Raw genomic sequence first — 21,664 nt, forward strand, 5'->3', positions numbered from 1 at the left:
CCAGATAGTGTTTAATGACCTCCTTCCCTACTGGTCTAAAGAAGAACCAGACATGGGTATCTTTAGGTGGTTGCGGAAATATCGGTTGTAAGGCCGTATATGCAAGCCTGAAGCCGCTCCAAACTTGAGGGATGCCAGTGGTCTGCATCGAATTTTCAGTGGCTAAGCAGAGAATCCCACACTAGCAAAGCGGACTTGGAACTACCGCGAAAAGGGATAGATTGGCTGATTCGAGGCAAACATGAGTGCGGCGGGACTTGTCACTGCCACATGATTGGCAACATTTGAACTTGAAGTTCATGTATATATATATATGTGTGTGTGTGGTGTACTTAGCTCTATCGAATATAGTATAGAGTTTGAGTTGTTGATCATAGAGGCAAAAATCACCAGGTCTTCATCCAATCCGCCCGGGTGGTCTAGTGGTATGATTCGCGCTTAGGGTCAACTCTATGCAATACTGCGCGAGGTCCCCGGTTCAATCCCGGGCTCGGGCCTTCCTTTTTTTCTTTTTCTCTCTCTCTCTTTCTTTTCCCCCTTTACCAAGGTTGCTTCTATTTGCTGCTTAAAAAAATTACAAGCGGAAGAAAGTCTTGTCTGAAATTAAAGCGGTTGGGTCGCCAAGGTGCGATAATGATTCAATGGTGCCAAGACTTCGAGCTGCAGCTACTGACTGGCTCGGTTGTATTTGGATGGGATGATGCCACATGTGCACCTGGGCAGGCGAGGATGTCAGTACGAAGTACGGTGTCAAGTATAGCATATATACTGTATAAGCTATGGGGTAATAGATCATATCTATAGAGACCGTAATGCTTATTTTTGCATAGGAGATATATTTGGGATGCAGTGTTTCATCTTTTTACTTCTGATTATGGGGCCATCTAAGTTAGATGGGTACCTTCACTACTGTATGTAGATACGGATCTATAAGAATAACAATTAAATTCTCATAGTTACCTCCAAGCCCAAGCCCAAGCCCAATACCTGATAATACGGCGCTATCTCATAATTACACCCTTACCCCTCTGCATAAAACCCAAAAGTGTGAAAATCATCATCCTGGCTGATCCGCACGTGGCAAAGTTCCACTAGGGGATTTTTTGATTGAACATCCACTCCGATAATCCCATGAGCTGCCCGTGATACTTGTACACGCCTTCGGCTGCTTTTTATGTTCTTTCATAGTGCTTTTCTTTACTTCAATCTCTATCATCAGGGATTTTCCCCCTTGTCCCTACGACCATTCTTTCCCCCTATTCTACTCCCACTCCACTGTTTGATTCTCAATCAGAATCGACCGGTTTTTTGGCTTTGACCGACTTCTCCCTCTCGCTTCCCACCTGTACCCTCGGTCTTCCGGCACTACGGAGTAAGTTTTGTTTAAAAAAGAAAGATCGGCCCAAGACCCTATTGTGTATGGGTGTAGTTGGTGGTCGATCCCTCCACTCCCTTTCTCTCCCTATACCCCACCGCCGGACAACGCCCCACTCCAACCGTTTGGCGCCTCCTGAGTCGTCTGAGTCGCAAAGCAGAAACTGGGTTCCTCCGTGGCTGCATTGAGTGGTTTCAGTCCCACCCTTCGCGTGCTGCAACTTTTTCCCTCTCTTTTCTCAATCGTGATCCCATCCCCCTCCTTTCCACCCCCAATACGAGAATTGGCCCCTGTTGGTAGGTGATATTCCCGGATGACATGAAAGTGAGCCTTGGGGGCAAATCCAGGGCTCCGATCGGAGAAACCCAGGTTCAACTTGCGCTAATCCATCCCATATCACAGCACTTCCCCTCAGTTCAACCCAACCATAATTGTCTACGGACACAACTCTCACCATCTCTCATCTCTTCTGCCCGAAAGAAATGGCTCGTCAGACCTCTCTTGACTCCGAGCGGCCCATCATGACCAACTCTGTAGGTGTTTTTTTTGGCCCGCCCGGCCCCCCTTCCTTTTACATCATTTACCTTATCCTCCCTGTCATCCCATCATCGCAATGTTCTTCCAAGGTAGCGCAAAATGCTTCTAACACGCCTTTTCAAGAACCGAAACTCCAAGCGTTTCTCAACTATTAGCGGGAGCCCTTCGCTCGCCGCTTCCGAGCGCACGAACGGAAGCCTGCCTAGTGGAGACCCCCGAGTTGCTGATATCACTCACCTCGGCGATGGCCTGGAACGTCTAGAGAACAAACCCCTTCAGGCGCAGCGATTTGTACCCACTGCTGAAAAGTCCGACAACCTCAACAAGTTGGCTCTCGGAGCTAAGGTGGAACGCGCCTTGGGACGACGGATGACCGGTCAAGACGCGGTGATGCGACGCAAGCCTGTGCTTAACGAAAAGGCTGCTGCCAGTGCCACTGCCTAAGAAACAGGCTCTAAAGCTTCAGGCTACGTGCCCGGAGTTTTCTTGATACTCTTGACATCTCAAGCTGGCCTCTATAGGCCCCTGCATCGTCGTCTTATGTCCTTTCGTTTCGATTCTTGAACTTCCGTTCATATGCCCCTGGAAGCTCGCAGATCGATCTCATCTGTTTTCATTGGTCTTCATTGGTCTTCTTTCTTACCTGTTTACTCTGATGTCTTTCTTCATACCCCCCTTATTCTCCTCGGCTATTGTGGCGTTTTCTAAGTTTAATGATATTCGCATGGCTTTTTTCTTTGAGTCCATGCTATTTACTACACAGGCCTGATTTTTCATTCCTCTCTTTCATATCACTGCTTGGTGATTTACCGCCAGATTTCGCTTTCGTATTGATTAATTAATGATATTTCCTAGAGTGAGACTACAAGGGTCGAAGTGATAAGAAACACCTTATTTTCATTCACTGGGACCGATCGAAAGTTGTATGCATGCGATTCATTTAGGATCCTTTCCCTAATTTTCTGCACTAGTCTATTTCCAACACTCTATATTATACTTCCAAGGTTACCTGCAGTATATACTACATACGCTTTCCCTTCTCACGCTAGTCCAGAGCCGCCGGTTTCTGCCGGGCGGTGACTGTGTGCCAAGGCCACCGAAACCCGCACGGAGTCGCAATCGAGGAAGTCGCTTTTTCTTCGAAGGCGAATTTCCCCCTCAAGAGGTTCATCTCATCTCACTTGCTTCCCCCCCATTTCCTCTCCGTCATCTTCCTGGTAGATTTGATCATTTCTCTACACATTATACCAACCAATTTCTCCAACATCCCTCTCCATACCCTTTCATCTGCAGATTCTTTTCCGTGGGTTCCCATCGCAGCTATACTTCCCCGAACGCTCTCCGCATACCATCGACAGTTCTCCATTTTTTCTCGTCTTCCGTCTTGGGGTTCTCTTATTTTCCTTATTTTCTTTTTCTCTTTCCAATTGATTGCGTTGGCACTTGGTCCTTTTTCGCATTTGTGAGTCACCTTCAAACCACGACCAAAATGATTGTGGGAGATATCAAAACTGACCAGATATCAGTGAAGCGAGCGACAAAAAATAGGTGCTTAGATCTCCACAGCTCGATTCAGTATAGAGGTTTATCCTTTAGATTCTTTGATACCTCTCGATTCCATCTCGACCTCCTCGGTTGCATCTATAATTTTCGATCCCATCTCTTCCGGCCTCAACCCTCTAAAACCGAACCCCTCCCAGCATCATGGCCGACATGACCCATGCACCTCTCAACGGCAACTACCCTGCCCAGCATGCGTACCCGGGCTCTTTCAACCCTGCACATGCAGCTATGAACTCTGCGGCTAGCTTCCAACCCGCTCAGTCCTCTACTCCTACTACCGCCACTCCCACCGAACAGCAGAAGAACGAGATCACCAAGGATGAAGTGGGTTGGTTCTTCGTTGAGCAGTACTATACCACTATGAGCCGCAACCCAGACAAGCTGCCCCTTTTCTACTCTCGCCGCTCTCAGCTTGTTTTTGGTACCGAAGCTGAGTCGGTTCCCGTTGCGATTGGCACAAAGGTAAGTTTTGGGACAACCACACTTTCACCTATTTATAAACATACTAACTCTTTCTCGCTCGTTGTTAGGCCATCAATGATAAAATTAAGCAGCTTGACTTCCAGGAGTGCAAGGTTCGCGTTCTCAACGTCGACTCTCAGGCCTCATTTGACAACATCTTGGTCTCGGTGATTGGTGAGATCTCCAACAAGTCCGAGCCGTCCCGCAAGTTCGTGCAGACCTTTGTGCTTGCCGAGCAGCCCAACGGTTACTATGTGCTTAATGACATCTTCCGATACCTGGTTGAGGAGGAGGATGAGTTGGTGAATGAGGCCGCTGAGCCGGTCGTCGAGGCCCCCAAGGTGTCTGAGCCAGCTCCTGTTGAGGAGGCTCAGGTGACCGATGAGGTTGCCGTCTCTAAGGTTGATGAGAAGCTCGAGCAAGAGACCAATGGTACTGTCGAGCAGCCTGAGGAGACTACTCCCGAGATCAACGGCACCCCAGCACAGGAGGAGGTTGAGAGCCCCATCCCCGCTGTTAAAGCCGAGATTGTGAACGACGAACAGCCCCAGACCCCCGTCCCTACCCCCGCACCTGTACCCGAGCAGAAGGAGGCTCCGGTTGAGAAGGAGTCCGCTCCCACCCCGGCAATCCCCAAGACCTGGGCCACTATTGCGTCTTCCATCAAGTCGAATGCTGCTGCTGCTGCTGCCGCTGCCGCCGCCGCTACCGCTCCTGTCGTCCCTGCCATCCCGGCCGCCACCCCCAAGGCTGCTGCTACTCCTGCGGCTGCCCCTGCCTCTAACGCCACTCAGCCTTCTGCTGCTGCCACCACCACCGCAGCTCCTGCTACCGAGACTCGCGCCCAGGAGGCCTCATCTAACGATAGTGCCGGTTGGCAAACCGCTGGTGGCGACCACAAGAAGACCCAGACCCGTGCTGGTGAAGAGCAGACCGTGCTTGGATATATCAAGAATGTCACTGACAAGATTGATTCCGCTCAGCTCAAGCAGACTCTGTCTCGCTTTGGCAAGCTCAAGTACTTCGACGTCAGCCGTCCCAAGGTTTGTTTCATTTCCCCTCCCCCACCCCCCCTGCCCCCTTCGGATGGATTTAATTCGTATGTGGAATTGTTACTGATCTTCTTCTTTTCTATTTAGAACTGCGCTTTTGTTGAGTTCGCTGAGCCTTCTGGCTACGCTGCTGCCGTTGCTGCCAACCCTCACCAGGTTAGCGGCGAGCAGATTCTTGTTGAGGAACGCCGTCCCCGCGGCAATGCCTACGGCAGCAACGGATTCGGTGGCCGTGGCGGTGCCCGTGGTCGTGGTGACCGTGCTGGCAGCCAGGGTCGCGGTGGATTCCAGCGTGATGGTCGTGGCGGCTTCGCTCCCCGTGGCCGTGGCGGCAATGTGGCTTCCAAGGGCCGCAGCCAGGCCCAGGCAGCCTAAATATACCCATCCTATGATTCCTATTCTTGCGGATGACATTCTCAAGATCTGTATTACTCCGATTTTGACTTTCTCGTGCGTTTACTTGAATCGTCTCTTTTCCTAATGACATGTGTTACGTGACGTGCACCCTTTCTTTACTGTCACAGTGCATATTAGCGGTTGGGTCCGGGTTGGTTGGAAAAGTTGCGTCTCTTTCCTTCGCCTCTCTGGGCACTTTTGTCTTTATCTATCTATTTTTTTCATCTCCTTATCTTGGTCATCGTTATTTCTCTGGACTTTTTTTTACTGACTGCTCCCTTTTCTTTTCTTTCCTCTTCCTCTTTCTGGCCTGGTCATGGAAACCTACGTGACTTCACGATTCTTCTTTTGCTCTATATTTTCTCCACCTATTTTCTCTCTCTCTTCTTTATCGACTTTTACGTGTCCTAGGCTTGTGTTTCTCACCTCCCAGGACTTATATCGCATTGATTTTATCTAGCATAGCAAGCTCAAGGATTTGGGGGAGTTGTACCATCTGGTTCGACCCTCTGTCTCCTTTCTTTCCACCTACTTCGCCCTTTCCCCACCCCCTCCATGCCGGCTTATTTCCCTGTATCTCTTTTTACCATCTGTGCTTTCTTTCCTTTGGCTTTCATTGCTTTATGTGACTCTGGTGGTTGAAGAAAAGCCTGCAACCTTGTAAATGAAAAATGGAGAGACGGAAAAAGCGAGGCTGAATGAACTAGGATTCTACAATATACTATATGGGATTGCGCTGGGTGGTGTAATTCCTCGACTGACGTTATAATCATATCCTTGTGCTTGATAGTTATGTAGTATAGATAATATGGATTCGAGGTTACGAGAATGTTCTAGATATTGATGCCTGAGGCACCAAGGGCCTGTGGATCCAGACCATACTCACAGTGCTCCCCCTCATTAGAGGAGAAAAGAAAGAGAAAAGGGGGAAAATAGACAAATAAAGTTCCAAAAATAAAGAAGTGAACTAGCTAATGGAGATCCCATCAAAGAGAGGGTGTTTACCCCAGAAGACTCTAGAAAAGTAGAGTTGCCTGACCGACCGGGATGCGGTGGAAGTTCCTGGATCGTCGTGGAAACCCACCAGAGATTTCTACCGCAGTCAAAAAGCTTCCCCCATTCCGCTCTTCCTCTTCTTTCCCTTCCCCCCATCTCCATCGGATCTGCTCTGGCTTGTGGCAGTTCTTTCACTTCTCTTTAATTGGTATGTTGATATGCCTTCTTCTACTACCCCATCATCACCCAATCCCTCTTCGTTTACCTCGTGGGGAAAAGAGAGAGAGAGAGATGGTTCTTTGAAACTTTGTTGTGTCATGGAGGGGAAATCACCCAAGAATTTTGTTGGTGGAAGAAGAGACAGAGTCTCCAGAGTTTTGTCTCCACCGCCACATCCACAATTTTGGTTTCATTATATTCTCTCTTTTCCTCCTTTTCTTTTGCTTCTTCTTCTTCTCCATTCTTTCTTTTCTTCCTCTCCGTGTCTCCCCAAGCTCTTCTAACTCAGCCGCATTAGATTCCCCCACCCTCACACCGCCATCATGCCCGAGACTTTCGAGTTCCAGGCTGAGATCTCTCAGCTGCTCTCGCTGATCATTAACACTGTTTACTCCAACAAGGAGATCTTCATGCGTGAGCTGATCTCTAACGCCTCCGATGCTTTGGACAAGATCCGTTATGAGGCTCTCTCAGACCCCTCCAAGCTCGACTCGTGCAAGGACCTGCGCATCGACATCATCCCCGATCTTGAGAACAAGACCCTCACCATCCGTGATACCGGTATTGGTATGACCAAGGCCGTAAGTAATTACAAAAGAAGATTGGAATATGGCTTTGCAGAGATACTAATCGCTTCTTTGCTTCTTAATAGGACCTCATCAACAACCTTGGTACGATTGCCCGCTCCGGTACCAAGCAGTTTATGGAGGCTCTCTCCGCTGGTGCTGATATCTCCATGATTGGTCAATTCGGTGTCGGTTTCTACTCCGCCTACCTGGTTGCCGACCGTGTTACCTTCATCTCCAAGCACAACGATGACGAGCAGTACGTCTGGGAGTCCGCCGCTGGTGGTACTTTCACCCTGAACCAGGACACCGAGGGCGAGCAGCTCGGCCGCGGTTCCAAGATCATCCTCCACCTTAAGGATGAGCAGACTGACTACCTTAACGAGAGCCGTATCAAGGAGGTCGTCCGCAAGCACTCTGAGTTCATCTCTTATCCTATCTACCTCCACGTCCTGAAGGAGACCGAGAGGGAGGTCCCCGATGAGGAGGCCGAGGAGACCAAGGAGGAGGAAGATGAGGAGAAGAAGCCTAAGGTTGAGGAGGTCGATGATGAGGAAGAGAAGAAGGAGAAGAAGACCAAGACTATTAAGGAGTCTAAGATCGAGGAGGAGGAGCTTAACAAGACCAAGCCCATCTGGACTCGCAACCCCACCGACATCACCACTGAGGAGTACGCTTCCTTCTACAAGTCGCTCTCCAACGACTGGGAGGACCACCTCGGTGTCAAGCACTTCTCCGTTGAGGGTCAGCTTGAGTTCCGTGCCATCCTCTTCGTTCCCAAGCGCGCTCCCTTCGACCTGTTCGAGACCAAGAAGACCAAGAACAACATCAAGCTGTACGTTCGCCGTGTCTTCATCACTGATGACGCTACCGACCTCATCCCCGAGTGGATGGGCTTCGTCAAGGGTGTTGTCGACTCTGAGGACCTTCCCCTCAACCTGTCTCGTGAGACCCTCCAGCAGAACAAGATCATGAAGGTCATCAAGAAGAACATCGTCAAGAAGGCCCTTGAGCTTTTCACTGAGATCGCTGAGGACCGTGAGCAGTTCGACAAGTTCTACGCTGCTTTCGCCAAGAACATTAAGCTCGGTATCCACGAGGATGCCCAGAACCGTACCACTCTTGCCAAGCTGCTCCGCTACCAGTCCACCAAGTCTGGTGACGAGGCCACCTCCCTCGCCGACTACGTTACCCGCATGCCCGAGCAGCAGAAGAACATGTACTACATTACTGGAGAGTCTATCAACGCTGTTGCCAAGTCTCCCTTCCTGGACACCCTCAAGCAGAAGAACTTCGAGGTTCTGTTCCTGGTTGACCCCATTGACGAGTACGCTTTCACTCAGCTGAAGGAGTTCGACGGCAAGAAGCTGGTTGATATCACTAAGGACTTCGAGCTCGAGGAGACCGATGAGGAGAAGGAGCAGCGTGAGAAGGAGGAGAAGGAGTACGAGGATCTCGCCAAGGCCCTGAAGAACGTTCTGGGTGAGAAGGTTGAGAAGGTCGTCGTCTCCCACAAGCTGATGGGTGCTCCCTGTGCCATCCGTACCGGCCAGTTTGGTTGGTCCGCCAACATGGAGCGTATCATGAAGGCCCAGGCCCTCCGTGACACCTCCATGAGCTCTTACATGTCTTCCAAGAAGACCTTCGAGATCTCCCCCAAGTCTTCTATCATCCAGGAGCTTAAGAAGAAGGTCGAGGCTGATGGTGAGAACGACCGTACCGTCAAGTCCATCACCCAGCTTCTCTTCGAGACCTCCCTCCTGGTTTCCGGCTTCACCATTGAGGAGCCTGCCGGCTTCGCTGAGCGTATTCACAAGCTCGTCTCCCTGGGTCTGAACATCGATGAGGATGCCGAGACCGCTGATGAGAAGGCTACCGAGGCTGCTGCCCCGGCTGAGGCCACTGGTGAGAGCGCCATGGAGGAGGTTGACTAAATATTTTCGCCTTCTTTATTTTTGCTTTCTATTACAAAGTTCTTACGGGAAATGGGAAACGGGACACGACCCTTGATGTTTTTTTAAACTTTTCTTTAAATCAAAGCTGAATTATTTTCTTCTCTTCACATAAATCTTGCTATTTTCCTTTTTTGTGTATGTGATTTCACTTTCAACCCTCTTGATTTGCTAGAGAAAAGAAGGAGATCTTTCTATCTCACGTTACTATATTCATATACGCCGTAGCCTCTATCAGCCTCTGTAAACCCACTGCAAATAAATCTACAATAAACTTTAAGCTTACATCTGTCAATCTACGAAGACATTCCCTACTTTCTACTGTGCATCAATGGTACATGAATGAATAATGGATCCATGACTGCATGTCCCCATCAGCTCCACAAATAACACCCCCGGGATCACCTCGGGATCAAACTCGGCGATTTCTGCTCCACAAATCCAACCAAACCCGGTTCACCGCGACTGTGTCTCCAAGAATTTAAAGATGCTCGATCTGCCCCGCTGGAGGGGTTGGAATTCCCGTTAACATAAACCCTCTCCCTTCCAATAACATCCAACACATCACAACCTTCAAAATGGTCTACACAATCGTCGTCCGTACGTATAATGACCATTGCCAATGATCTTCCAATGATACATATCTAACTAATCCTTTTCTGTTTTTTAGACATGCGCGCCAAGTCAGACGAGGAGTCTATCTCCAAGCTTCACGCTAAGCTCCTCGAGGCCTCCGCCGTTTACTCCAAGGATAAGGAGACGCTCTCCTGGTTCGTCATGCAATCTGTTCATGATAAGCAGGATTTCACTATTGTTGAGCGTTATGAGAAAGAGTCTTCGCAGGAGTATCATTTGAATAACCCCTACTGGAAGACTTTTGATCCTTATGTTATTCCTTTGTTGGAGAAGGATATGGATCTGAGACGCTTTGAGGAGTTGGTTTAGACTTCTTCTTAGTCGTTTCAACTTTTTTGTGTATATCTTTGTATCTATTATCTATTATTGGATATTGGAATATATGGACATACGAGGGTTTATTATGAGTCTTGGTTCTGGGTGCTGTGTGTGTGTGTTGGTTGTATAAGTTATATCTGGTGGATGGTTCTATGGAGGTTTTGTGGATAGGGTCTTCATCCCAGTGTGGCTTTTTGAGATACGATTTGGTTTTGATTGGTAAGATATATAGATGACAAATAGTAATGGAGGTCACAAAATGAACGCCGATAAAAGGAGCCAGAAAGCAAAAAGGGAAGAATGAGAAGAGAAAAAAAAAGGATATGAAACGCCAGGCAGCCAGTGAAGCCTCCATCTTGGTATGCGTGAAACCAATACCCCAGTAAACCGATACTCCGTCGTTTATTCATCGCCGTTACTCATACCCATTCTCGTCAATGAAAAAGCTCGTGAATGGCGATTGGAGATGAACAAGCCCGGAGAAAAGGCAATCGCTTGTAAGTTCAATCATTCACCGTTCCAGAGTCCCATACAGATATTCCACCTGGAGATCAGTCAGGGTACGTGCTGGAAGTCCCCATGCGCGAGCGAACCAGAATGCAAGTCCTCCGAATACCCCGACGCTCCCAACTATCTGGACAAGAACCCAACCTCGTCTGCCAAGGTTGTCAATCCAGTCAACAACGCCTAGCGGATCATGTGTACTTAGGCTAGTAATATGGTAGCCTGTAGAAGATTTGCCGGTATGCCCTTTCATCATGTGCAGAGCTCCAGATCCAGCTTCATTGCTGGGCATGTGGAGGCCACAGAATCCTGGTGTTTTGGAGATAGGCACGAGTGAGCCGTCTGAAACGCATTCGCTCAGTCTCTCGGTTAGCCAAACGGCTCGGTCTCCTCTGGCTAAAGCTGCATATCGATCACGTTCGTTTTGTAGACTGCGCTGTAGGTCGGTGGCCCAGTTTGCGAGTCGGACATGGGCCATGTGCTCTTCGTAACGTGTGTAGTCTGTGAATCGGGCCATTGCATAACTTGGGGACGATTCGTTAACTGAAGAAAACGCCGATGTCGTTGACGTGTCTGGGGTGGTACGCCAGCTTGAAGTAGTTCCGGAGAGTGCGTTGTGGTGTGGTGCTGTTGTCGGTTGGAGGGGGGCGAAGTCACTGCGTCGTTGTATTAATTTCTTCGCTGCGGAGTGGCGCATCCAGGAGAGGTTATCGCGATCAAACATCCTTTCTACCAGGGTTTCCAGCTCGGATGTTACTATTGGTTGAACGTAATCGGGGTGCATGAGAGTGCTGGCATCCAGCACTTCCAGGTCGATGGTCTTCTCGGAAGAAACGGTATAGGGTGGTTGATAGTCCGATCCGTCTAACGCTCCACCAACAGAGTCACCGAACAAGAAAGGTCTGATACCCATGTCGTGTACACCTTGGCGGAATTGAGACTTCAGACTAGCGACTTGTTCAGGTAACAAGGTATCTGCCTTAGCAATAACAGGTATGATGTTGCTAAGTTCAGAAAGCTTGCGAATACATTCCACGTCTGCCGCTAGAGTTTCTATACCTGATATGAGCGCAACTCTTGAGAGTAGGGGTAATCACATACCATTTGAAATTAGATATAATATAACATCCACCTGAGAGCCACCATTTCCTGCTAACAGGTTTTGGAAATCAATCCCTGGGTTAGTCCAGGATGATGTTGCACGTTGAAGTTGTTGTCGCATATACTGCATAATAGAGTCGGTCTGGCCAGCCTGACCGAGTGAGGTAGTAGATGTATCGACAAAGCAAAGATTTCGCTCCAAGACAGCGCCGCCAATACTCCTTCGGCGTCGCAACACTCGCGAATCTTCGAGGTCCGACCACCAAGAGGGATACGGCTTGGTGCTAGCGTAGATTTCGGTGACGGCCGCCCCGTGAGTGGGGACAGAGGCAGAGTGGGGATATGATGCACGGCGCCTTTCAAGTGGAACACCCACCGGAGGAAGGAAATCTACATGTACAATATCGTCACATATCTGTACAATAGATTTTATCAAGGATGTTTTGCCCGAGTCTATAGAAGACGAAGACATGGTTAGCAGGGTCTTTCTTTTTGTGATAAAATAGCTATGCATATGCACATTGACACCGGCGCAACTTACTTGGTGCTCCGCCTAATAGAATTTTGAAACGTCCCATCGCTTTCCCTCTCTCTGTGAATGGTCGACGACTAGGCATCTTGATACTCGGCATGATAAGCTGCGACGCTCCTTGTGGTGCTAAAAACGGCGAGTGCCTAGGCCTATTTTCGTCGTCGGATCCAATAACCTGACTGCTGATCTCGTCTGTAATTGAAATATCATCCAGTGGCCGGAGAGACTGATTAGATATCGACTTTGGGCTACTGGGCAGAGAAGACGGCTCATCGGGATTCAGCGGGGTCAAGGGTCGAGATGCGATATCCGTGAAAGGTCGTCGCATCGATGAAGCCCGAGTCTCAGAACCAGCGAATGTAGGCTTTATAGTTGAGCGTCGCCTACTTTCCTTTGTCTGACTATCGTCCATATCTCCGGTATCCTCGAACAAGCCGATCGAAGCCTGCTGCATCTGGTCGTCGGGGTAATCATACAAACTAGTAGATAATAGCTCAGAGTGAGATAGTGTATCGTTTATGCTTCGGACCCCGTACATAGTCTCCTTTGGATTATCGGAGCTATCTGATAAGGCACCGGGGTCTGGATCGGAGTCATGCGAATTGCGGGATAGGAAGAAGGTGGATGGGGCGGAGGTGCGGGGGTCAAGAGATGGGGATGGGTGTTCAAAGGAGGGCTTTTGGCAGAATGACGGTATATCAGACACTGGTCGCATTGTTGAAACATGGGAGGAAGTTATTTTAGATCGAACAAGGGTTGGTTCGAGGGAGTTGAGGGGGATTTGTTATCTAATGAAGCGCGGGGGATTCCTCGAGGTAGATCATGTCATGATGCGTATGTAAGCCATCACACGATACTTTAAGGTGATGCTTGTTAGTAAATAATTATGGAATTATTGTGAAACTACATTGTCAACACGGCTATTTATAGAAAACATCATGCTATGGTTTATTGAATTGCGTCAATCATGTTATGTATATTTTATTGGAGCTGTGGGGGGTCTGTTTGTTAGTATCGGATATACTTAGTGCCAAGTGGGTATTTTGGATAACGATAAGCACTTGCGGTGTGGAGGTAGTGGAGGTAGGCTGAGCAGCTCAGACTAAGTTTAGGTTCATATTGGCAAAAGTTGCGATTTTATGTTATTAATTGGCAAGATGGCCGAGCGGTCCAAGGCGCACGGTTCAGGTATACCTGATCCAAACATCCGTGTCTCGATTTCGGGGCGGGGGTTCGAATCCCCCTCTTGTCACTTTTTGTTGTTGATGGTTTTTTTTCTTCGTTAACATTTATCGTCTTCTTTTTTGATGCGGGTATGAGCGTTGTGCCAAATCAACTTTTGGGGGTGTGGGAATTGATAAGCTCCACTTGATGCCATAGTTTGCATCCTTTGTCATGAATAGGCAAGATGGCCGAGTTGGTCTAAGGCGTCAGGTTAAGGCCCACCTTGACTATTGTGTTACACAATTTCCTGATCTACGTTTGTAGGCGTGGGTTCAAATCCCACTCTTGTCATTTCTTTTTTGTTTTTGTTTATGCTAGTTACATACACAAGCTACTCTTTCTTCAGTCGTTTGTCTTTCTTTTTTTGCATCTCATTAAGGCTAAGTAGCTTTACGCTACGGAGTAGTCTGCGCATATAGTATGGATAATAAAATAATAATTTGCTCATGAAATATACTACAAAGCACGGGTCGGCCAATGTGTTATGTACAGTCTTCAAAAGACATCTCAGTAACTCCGTGCGTCTCAATAACAAGGATAAACCCAAGAAAGACCCACGAAGATACATTTACAGCTTAGCACGGGGAGCAGACTGCTCCTCGATAGCCTGGGCATATAATTGATCCAGCAGTGTGCGGAACGCCTTGACAGTGGGAGGACGCTTCAGTTTGAGTCTGTATGATCGTTAGTCATGAAGTCGTAGAGGACAGAAACCAAACAGGGGATAAAAACTCACGTTGGGGTAAGCAGGTTATTCTCTACGGTGAAAGGCTCAAGTTGTAGTGAGACGTTCTTAACACGCTCATAGCCTGCCAGCTTATGTTTCTTGGCCACGCGCTCGAGATCTCGGAGAACTGCACGGCGAATCTTGTCCTCTGATAAAGTAGCCTTGATCGCCGGTAAATCTGTGGCGCTAATTTCGCGACCGAGAACCTTGCTAGCAAATGGAGCGTACAAGTCAGGCGAGACACCGAAGATAGCAACCAGGAAAGTCTGCAAGCTATCGCCGTGAATGTAACCCTGGCCGAGATAGCCGAGCTCTGAGAGGATGAGACCCTCCAGACGCTCAGGGGAGATATATTCACCCTGGGCTAGCTTAAGCACGTTCTTGCGACGGTCGATAACGGTCAAACGACCCATGGAATCGAATGACCCGACGTCGCCAGTGCGGAACCAGCCATCCTCGGTAACCGCCTTGGCTGTCTCCTCGGCGTTCTTGTAGTACTCCCTGAACATGGTAGGGCCGCGGAGAAGAATCTCTCCGCGAGGGTTTGGCTTGTCGTCCACAGTGTACTCCATATCCGGAATGGTTTCGAGGCAAATCTCAATAGAAGGAGCAAGCTGACCGCAGTTACCGGAGCTCAGATCATAAAGAGACTGGGCAACACCACAAGCATAGGACTCCGTCAGACCGTAACCCTGCTGAATAACGGTGCCGGTGGAAACACGCAAGAAGTCGTGCAGATTGGGATCTAAAGGCGCGGAGCCTGAGACCAAATAATTTGCGCGATCCAATCCAAGAGCCGCTGCCACCTTCTTGGCCCAAATTCGGTCATATAGCGCGTGGCTAAGGGTAGCCTTGGAAGGATCGGGGTTCTTAAGGTTGGCCATCTTAGCGGCGACAATGTGCCGGGACAAAGCGCCCTTGAAGCCCGGTGCCTCGACTGTAGCTGCTCGTACTGCAGCACCAAAACGAGTATAAAGACGTGGAACGGACTGGAAACCAGTAGGTCGTAGCAATTTCATGTCATCGACCAATTCCAAAATGTTGCCATGGAAATAACCAATTCGCGCACCACCCCAGATACCACATTGCTCTGATAGACGGCCAAAAATGTGCGCCAGCGGAAGATAAGAGATCATAGTATCACCCTTGGACTGTCCAATTGTGATGAGACCCACTGAGGTGGCAGCCACGGCATTTGCGTGGGTCAGAACAACACCCTTGGGATGACCTGTCGTACCGGATGTGTAGTTGATGGTAATGATGTCCGAAGGGGAAGGAGGGTTAATTCCACGCTTGGAGGCTATTCCCAGAGCCTCGACCTCATCGATGGTGTAAATAGCAAGATCCAAACCAGCGGCCATAGACTCCAACAGGGCACGTTTCGTATTACCAGTCTCCTCGCCTGCGTCCAGCGGGTCCACGCTGACAATCATCTTGAGATTAGGCAGGGAAGACTTGAGCTTGATGAGGGCGGTGATGTGTGGGAGGGTGGTGACAACGCAGTTCAGCTCGGCATGGTTGATAATATATTCGGTAGCATCTGCGGCCAGAACATCGTAAATGGAAACAGAGTAAAGACCCTGAGAGTGGCAGGCGAGATCTTGAGAACATAATCGCGTTAGTTTAAGGACCTATTTGTGAATATCGCAAAGATCTAGGCGCTCTCAAACATACCAGTGATTTGCCACTCCGGTCGGTTCTGAGACCAGATACCGATACCGTACTGGCCAGGTCGATGGCAGTCGTGCTTCTGGTGTAGCTCCACCAGACCAGCACCAAATGCCGCACGGCGTTTCTGCACGGTCTCATATGTCATCCATTGGTATTGCTCATATGTCTTGGTGGTGGTGTTGTATGGACGCCAGCCGAGGAAGTGGTTTTTAGGGATACGGTTGGCGGTAGACTCGAAGATGTCATGGGCGGTTTGGACCTAGTGATAGATATGAGCTCAGCTATCCAGCGCCCGTCTTTCAATGATCGCAATATTTATCCTACCTGAGGGTCCAGTGTTGTGATCATCTGCTTCTGTGCGTTCCATGCCCGGTACACCCGGCTACGTCCAGGTTGTTCGGTTCCGGGGATAGGTACAGACCAGGCCTGCCCCTTAGGAGGTGCCTTTTTGAGGTCATCGGCCTTAGCCAGATGTGCGGGTTGCGAGGAAAACATGACGGTCTATCTAGTAAGATTGTTTGTCTGTCAGTGTCCCGAGGCATCCAGTAAATACGGGGGAGGAAGACGCAACTCACCTTTGTCTAGGAGAAGGCACCAAAGCTTTGAGACGGAAGGAGACGAGACAAAGGAGAGAACAGAATCACCCGAATTATTATTCCAGCCTCACAGATAGAGTGTGGAGAGAAGGAATGGGGGAGAACAGGAAAAGAAAAGAACGGAGGGAGATTGCGCTTTGGGCAAAATCTCCAGGTCGTGCAACATTTAAAGTGGACCCCAGGTGGGATGGACCTCGGCTTCTTCGGTGGCGGGTACCGGTTTTACGGTGGCCAACCCCATACATTAGGAAGTACCCGCTTCTTGTGACAAGGATTCAAACCTTATGCACGGCGATGTCATCCACATGTTATTTCACATGGAGTTGAATAACCGGCGTTGTTAAATAGAAAAGAGTTGCAGATATCTATACCAGACTCGGCTTGGTTTGATTTTATCTGATTTTTGTCCTCTAACTTAACCTTGAACGGAGTTACTATGTATCTCTATGCAGGTAGATTTTAAATATTATACCTGCTCTAATATCCGAATCTAGTCATCCTCTGTGCATACTATATATTGCCACTAACTCATAGAGCTACTAGTCCCAGCTGGAAAACAAGCATGTATCTTGTAATGCCGGGGCTGTTTCACCAGTTTCACCAGTTTCGACGTTGACGCCCCCGGGGATCGCATCTAGACTAAGTAATGTACAACAGACACTAACCTATTATAGAATATCCGAGGTTAGCCCCACAAGGGTACAACGGTGATTACTATCTACTCGTGCCTTTCAACGTGATCACTGATTGTAGATAAATTTCATGAGAAGAGATATGTATATTTATATGTGCTTGAATGATCTAAAAAGTAAACCTCGGAAGGTGCAAAAGACTGATATATACACCACCGGGGCTATAATTGAATAGTATATGTACTAGTATGTACCGAAACGCCGCGTCCCAATGCCGTCAAGCTTAAAGAAAGACATAATATGATGATGCCAAGGCAATATGTATAAAACAAAGAAAGGACTCGCTGCCAAAAACTTACAGCTATCCGCTAATCCACTGCCACACCTTGCCATACCAGGTGGTCGGCTCCGTGGTTTCCCAAGTTTCATTATCGAAGGTACTTCGGCCAGTGTCGAGATCCGCTTCAATCGGTTTGACAAATGCGGGTCGATAAATAAGCTTGTGGCCCACATACAGAACAACAAACAGGATCAGACTGAGATAGTTGATGAAGAAGTCCTTGACCTTGAAATGGGGGATGAAGGAGGTGAACCCCTGGGTGATAATGATGATGACGTTAAAGAACAGTCCATACCAGGAATACCAAGGCTGCCAGAGTGCCTTATAGGGCAATACATCTCGGGAGATGTCACGGGCCTTGAGAGCCCGCATAAAGGCAAGATGACAGGCATTCAAAGAACACCAAGTGATAAAACCCGCTACACCAGAGATCTGCATCAACCAGGTAAAGACAGTAGCTCCGCTGTCAGAAACGTTGAGGAAACCTAGAAGTCCAAATAGGGCAGTGAACAGAACCGCAAAGTAGGGCACACCACCCTTGGTAGTCTTCTTGAAGAAACGTGGAGCAAATCCCTCCTGAGCCAGACCGATAATGATACGACTGCCACTGTACACGTTGGAGTTGGCAGCTGACAGAACAACGGTAAGAAGAACGGCGTTGATAATACTAGGAAGGACCTTGACTCCAGCAAGTCGAGCTGCAATCACGAATGGAGAAGCATTCGCGTTCTGAGCACTAGCTCCACTGCCATCACTTGCCACAAGACCCTTGTCGTATGAGGGAACCACAATTCCAATGAAGAAAATGGTCAGGACAAAGAAGAAGATAATGCGGAAAAAGGTTTTGCGGATCGCAGAGGGAACGGTTTTGCGAGGGTTCTCGGTCTCACCAGCTGCGATACCGACTAACTCTGTGCCCTGGTAAGAGAATCCAGCCTGAATCAAAACGGACCAGAAGCCAACAAACTTGGCCAGAGAATCGCTAGTATGGATGTCCGAATCCGCGACGAATGGACCGGGATGAACCCAGTAGCGGAAACCAAGATACCCCTGCGTGCCGACACCAGCATTGACACAGATCGCAAAAATCATGAAACCAATAACAGTCAGGACCTGTTGGTTACCGGTTAGCGCTGGAATTCATAATAAAGCAGATAAACAAGCAGTCTGATCCGTTGTGACTCTTTACTCAACTAAGAGAAAAGCAATGACCACCAAGCTTGCAACATCGGTATATAGTGAATAACTAACCTTGATACTTGAGAACCAAAACTCGACTTCACCGTAGAAGCTCACAGGCATCATATTAAAGACAATGATCAAAACCCAGAAGATGGCGATGAAGATAGCAATAGGGATTGAACTATCCCAGAATTGAATAATCAAACCAGTGGCGGTAAGTTCCAGTGCGAATGTCGAGGCCCAGGAGAACCAATAGATCCAGCCCATCGCAAAGCCCAAGCTAGGATCAATGAAACGAGTCGCATATGAGGTAAAGGCACCGGGGATGGGGATATAGGTGGCCATTTCTCCCAGAGCAGTCATGACCGAGTATACAATAGTTCCGACGAAGATATAAGCGATAAGGGCTCCAACTGGGCCTGCGCCCGCAATAGCAGTACCGCTACCAATAAAGAGACCAGTTCCGATCGTACCACCTAGAAGAGGGAAAAAATCGTTAACAAAACTGATTCGACGGGAATCTATGACGTTTCTTCTTTCTAAGATGAGACTCACCAATGGCAATCATCTGAAGATGTCTGCTCTTCAGCTTGCGCTTCAGCTGTGGAACAGGGTTGGAGTCGCTGTTCGCGCCATGTTTCTCATAGTCGACATCATAGCTGTTGGTTTCTGTCTGGGGATTCGGTCCTGGGTCCGACGTGATAACTGGTGTGTCGGAATCCATTTTTCCCTTCTCAGACCACGGCGCATTCCAGGCTTTGCTCGAAGCCATATCTCGAGGAGATCAGGGGAAGCGTTGGGGAATGGGAGAGAAGGAAAAGAGGAGGAAGGATCTGAAATGCGTCAAGAGGTTCTTTCTCCACCGGACCACGACCTGCAAAGAAGCGGATGCCTCCGAGGGCAAAGATGTGGAGAAACACGCGACAAACCCTACTTCCTAGATCGGCGTAAGAAAACTGTTAGGTAAAAGAAATCCCGATGCAACGTGAAATGATCAAGGTGGGAATTGATCTGATATACCCCGTAGGTGTTAGGGATCAGGTTCGATTTCACGGTTTTTCGAGATTGAGTGGACTTTTCTTGACTTTATTCAACTTGTAGCAGAATTTTCCATCTTTTTTTTCTCTCTTTCCCGTTAGCCCTATCTAGTTTATTGCTTTCTTATTGATTCCCGAGCTTTGATGTGGGCCTTTTTTTGCGGACCAGAGATTTTTTCTTTGGTGGCGACGACTACGACTACGAGTCTTAATTTCCATAGAACTAACAGATCCCAGATCCTCCAGCTTCGGGATTTGAGATAGACGTGTGCATATAGTATAGTATTTCCCTGTCGGATATGATAGGAATCCAAGAATAAAGTTTCTTCGCCCCGATGCAACACTCTAAACTGACATTGCCACCCGGTTTCGGTCATCCCGTCAACTGGTAGGATGCTGGGATATAAGCCAATCCTTTTTGATAAAGGAACAGAGTAGATAAGATAATATAGATAATAAAATAATTGTCAATATATATTGGAAACCCCATCTACCAATAAATCCATAACTATTACGACTCGGACTCGGACTCGGCTCTTACCAGGAAATTCTTGTTTTCCATTTCCGAGCCTTGGCCGCAACCGTGGAGAACTGACCCAAACCGTGTCCAAGAATGGAATCTCGGTGGATCTGGACTGATAAATACTGGACAATCATCGTTTTGCAAACAATATGACATACATAATCTCGGGTATCGGCTATTGCAGGCTCTTACAACATCACAACTCATTGGAGAGCACAGCACAGCACAGCACACGAACAAAAACAAGAACAACAAGAGAAAAAAGGAAAAAAAGGAAAAAAGGAAAAAAGGAAACAGAGATTCATTTGATCGGCACAATTAGAATCATGTGCATCGTGCCATTTTCTCCGTGGGTATCGTGCAAATCGGGGGAAATGAAAATCGCGCTGGTAACGACAAAGTAAACAGAGGAAGAACACGTCGCTGAGGTCATCGCATATACGTCGATCATTCAAACTCCCAGGTGGGCATTATGCTGAGTCTTCTGGGCACTCTCGCCACTTGTGCGGTGGTTCATAAGATCGACGATCGCGAAATACGTAGTTACGCAGAACAGAACCCTGTGAATTCCAACGGTGAGAAACAATTCAAAAATCAACCAAGCCACCAGAACAAAAACTTACCATTCAAATGATCCAAATACTGTTACTGCCTGCAGAGCACGACAGGTGCTCCAGGTACACCCAGCAGCGGGAGGTAGTTCAGCGCCCATGGCAATGAAACCCGCAAACCAAAAGATCATCGTGATAACCTCCACTGCGGTGATAACAAACGGATGCGCGAGACGTGGTGCATAGAGCGGGGCAGCGATGAGGTATGGAGTCGCGAGAAATGTGGTCCAGATGCCCAGGAAGAGAAGGAAGTCCACGGTGCTGGAGAAAGACCACCAGTATTCAAAGGTGTTGATGACTAGATAGACACGGTAGACACGGTTAGAACACGCTTCGATATGTATACCCTTGGAGTATAGGTATACAACAACCATGAATTTTCAACGTACCATAAGCTGTCAGGGCAAGCACGATTAGCCCGAAAATGATCTGGACGATCCGAACTGTATAGAGCCAAAGCATGATGATAATGATGGAAAGTCAGTCGCTGGGTTGTGAAGCTGGGTTAGTTGAAGTAAACAAGTAGCCAAGCAAGGAATATAAAGTCGACTAGCTGCCCTTGTTAGATCAGCCACCGGCGTCGCGGAGGCGTCATCGGTGACAGCCAAGATTTAGTCAGGTGGTGGCTTGCAGCTGCCCAATAGGGCTGACTGGCGGAGGCGGACGTGTATCACTCACGCAGATTCAGGTTTCAATTTATATTAAGTGAAGGCGAAAGAAAATCAAAGAGAATATTGTCTTTTGTCTTTCATTCATACTCAAGTCTAGATTGGTCTATGGTCTTAAATTAAAATGATACTATCGACCTTTGCTGAGAGTCCCTAATATAGATATTTCGCGTGGCTTATTCCTGCTGCCTACTAGGTAATAACTCTCGCATATTCACGGAGTACGAAGTATTCTTATGTAGGT

General features: G+C 48.3%; 8 protein-coding genes across 8 annotated transcripts; 4 read left to right on the forward strand and 4 right to left on the reverse strand.

Moving 5' to 3' along the window:
- Nucleotides 1-1,857: 1,857 nt before the first annotated feature.
- N7478_011292 (uncharacterized protein) lies at nucleotides 1,858-2,356 on the forward strand (the record flags this gene model as incomplete). Its single annotated transcript, XM_056927506.1, has 2 exons — nucleotides 1,858-1,908; nucleotides 2,036-2,356. 2 exons carry the CDS (start codon nucleotides 1,858-1,860, stop codon nucleotides 2,354-2,356), a joined length of 372 nt encoding a protein of 123 aa, XP_056774554.1.
- Nucleotides 2,357-3,616: 1,260 nt separating this feature from the next.
- N7478_011293 (NTF2 and RRM domain protein) lies at nucleotides 3,617-5,364 on the forward strand (the record flags this gene model as incomplete). Its single annotated transcript, XM_056927507.1, has 3 exons — nucleotides 3,617-3,937; nucleotides 4,006-4,980; nucleotides 5,077-5,364. 3 exons carry the CDS (start codon nucleotides 3,617-3,619, stop codon nucleotides 5,362-5,364), a joined length of 1,584 nt encoding a protein of 527 aa, XP_056774555.1.
- A 1,559-nt stretch (nucleotides 5,365-6,923) lies between these two features.
- Nucleotides 6,924-9,100, forward strand: hsp90 (chaperone Hsp90; the record flags this gene model as incomplete). Its single annotated transcript, XM_056927508.1, has 2 exons — nucleotides 6,924-7,181; nucleotides 7,253-9,100. The coding sequence occupies 2 exons, from the start codon at nucleotides 6,924-6,926 to the stop codon at nucleotides 9,098-9,100; spliced, it is 2,106 nt and encodes a 701-aa protein (XP_056774556.1).
- Nucleotides 9,101-9,696: 596 nt separating this feature from the next.
- On the forward strand, nucleotides 9,697-10,063 carry N7478_011295 (putative quinol monooxygenase; the record flags this gene model as incomplete). The annotated part of the gene is made up of 2 exons (XM_056927509.1): nucleotides 9,697-9,718; nucleotides 9,789-10,063. The coding sequence occupies 2 exons, from the start codon at nucleotides 9,697-9,699 to the stop codon at nucleotides 10,061-10,063; spliced, it is 297 nt and encodes a 98-aa protein (XP_056774557.1).
- A 520-nt stretch (nucleotides 10,064-10,583) lies between these two features.
- N7478_011296 (uncharacterized protein) lies at nucleotides 10,584-12,924 on the reverse strand (the record flags this gene model as incomplete). The annotated part of the gene is made up of 3 exons (XM_056927510.1): nucleotides 10,584-11,629; nucleotides 11,678-12,130; nucleotides 12,219-12,924. The coding sequence occupies 3 exons, from the start codon at nucleotides 12,922-12,924 to the stop codon at nucleotides 10,584-10,586; spliced, it is 2,205 nt and encodes a 734-aa protein (XP_056774558.1).
- A 1,077-nt stretch (nucleotides 12,925-14,001) lies between these two features.
- On the reverse strand, nucleotides 14,002-16,326 carry N7478_011297 (putative AMP-binding enzyme; the record flags this gene model as incomplete). Its single annotated transcript, XM_056927511.1, has 4 exons — nucleotides 14,002-14,107; nucleotides 14,170-15,760; nucleotides 15,835-16,090; nucleotides 16,156-16,326. The coding sequence occupies 4 exons, from the start codon at nucleotides 16,324-16,326 to the stop codon at nucleotides 14,002-14,004; spliced, it is 2,124 nt and encodes a 707-aa protein (XP_056774559.1).
- Nucleotides 16,327-17,420: 1,094 nt separating this feature from the next.
- On the reverse strand, nucleotides 17,421-19,353 carry N7478_011298 (putative arginine transporter; the record flags this gene model as incomplete). The annotated part of the gene is made up of 3 exons (XM_056927512.1): nucleotides 17,421-18,512; nucleotides 18,651-19,057; nucleotides 19,137-19,353. The coding sequence occupies 3 exons, from the start codon at nucleotides 19,351-19,353 to the stop codon at nucleotides 17,421-17,423; spliced, it is 1,716 nt and encodes a 571-aa protein (XP_056774560.1).
- Nucleotides 19,354-20,592: 1,239 nt separating this feature from the next.
- On the reverse strand, nucleotides 20,593-21,214 carry N7478_011299 (MARVEL domain-containing protein; the record flags this gene model as incomplete). The annotated part of the gene is made up of 3 exons (XM_056927513.1): nucleotides 20,593-20,701; nucleotides 20,765-21,050; nucleotides 21,142-21,214. The coding sequence occupies 3 exons, from the start codon at nucleotides 21,212-21,214 to the stop codon at nucleotides 20,593-20,595; spliced, it is 468 nt and encodes a 155-aa protein (XP_056774561.1).
- Nucleotides 21,215-21,664: the final 450 nt, after the last annotated feature.

Source organism: Penicillium angulare, assembly GCF_028827245.1.
Source record: "Penicillium angulare strain IBT 27051 chromosome Unknown utg000008l_segment0_segment0, whole genome shotgun sequence".
NCBI lineage: Eukaryota > Fungi > Ascomycota > Eurotiomycetes > Eurotiales > Aspergillaceae > Penicillium > Penicillium angulare.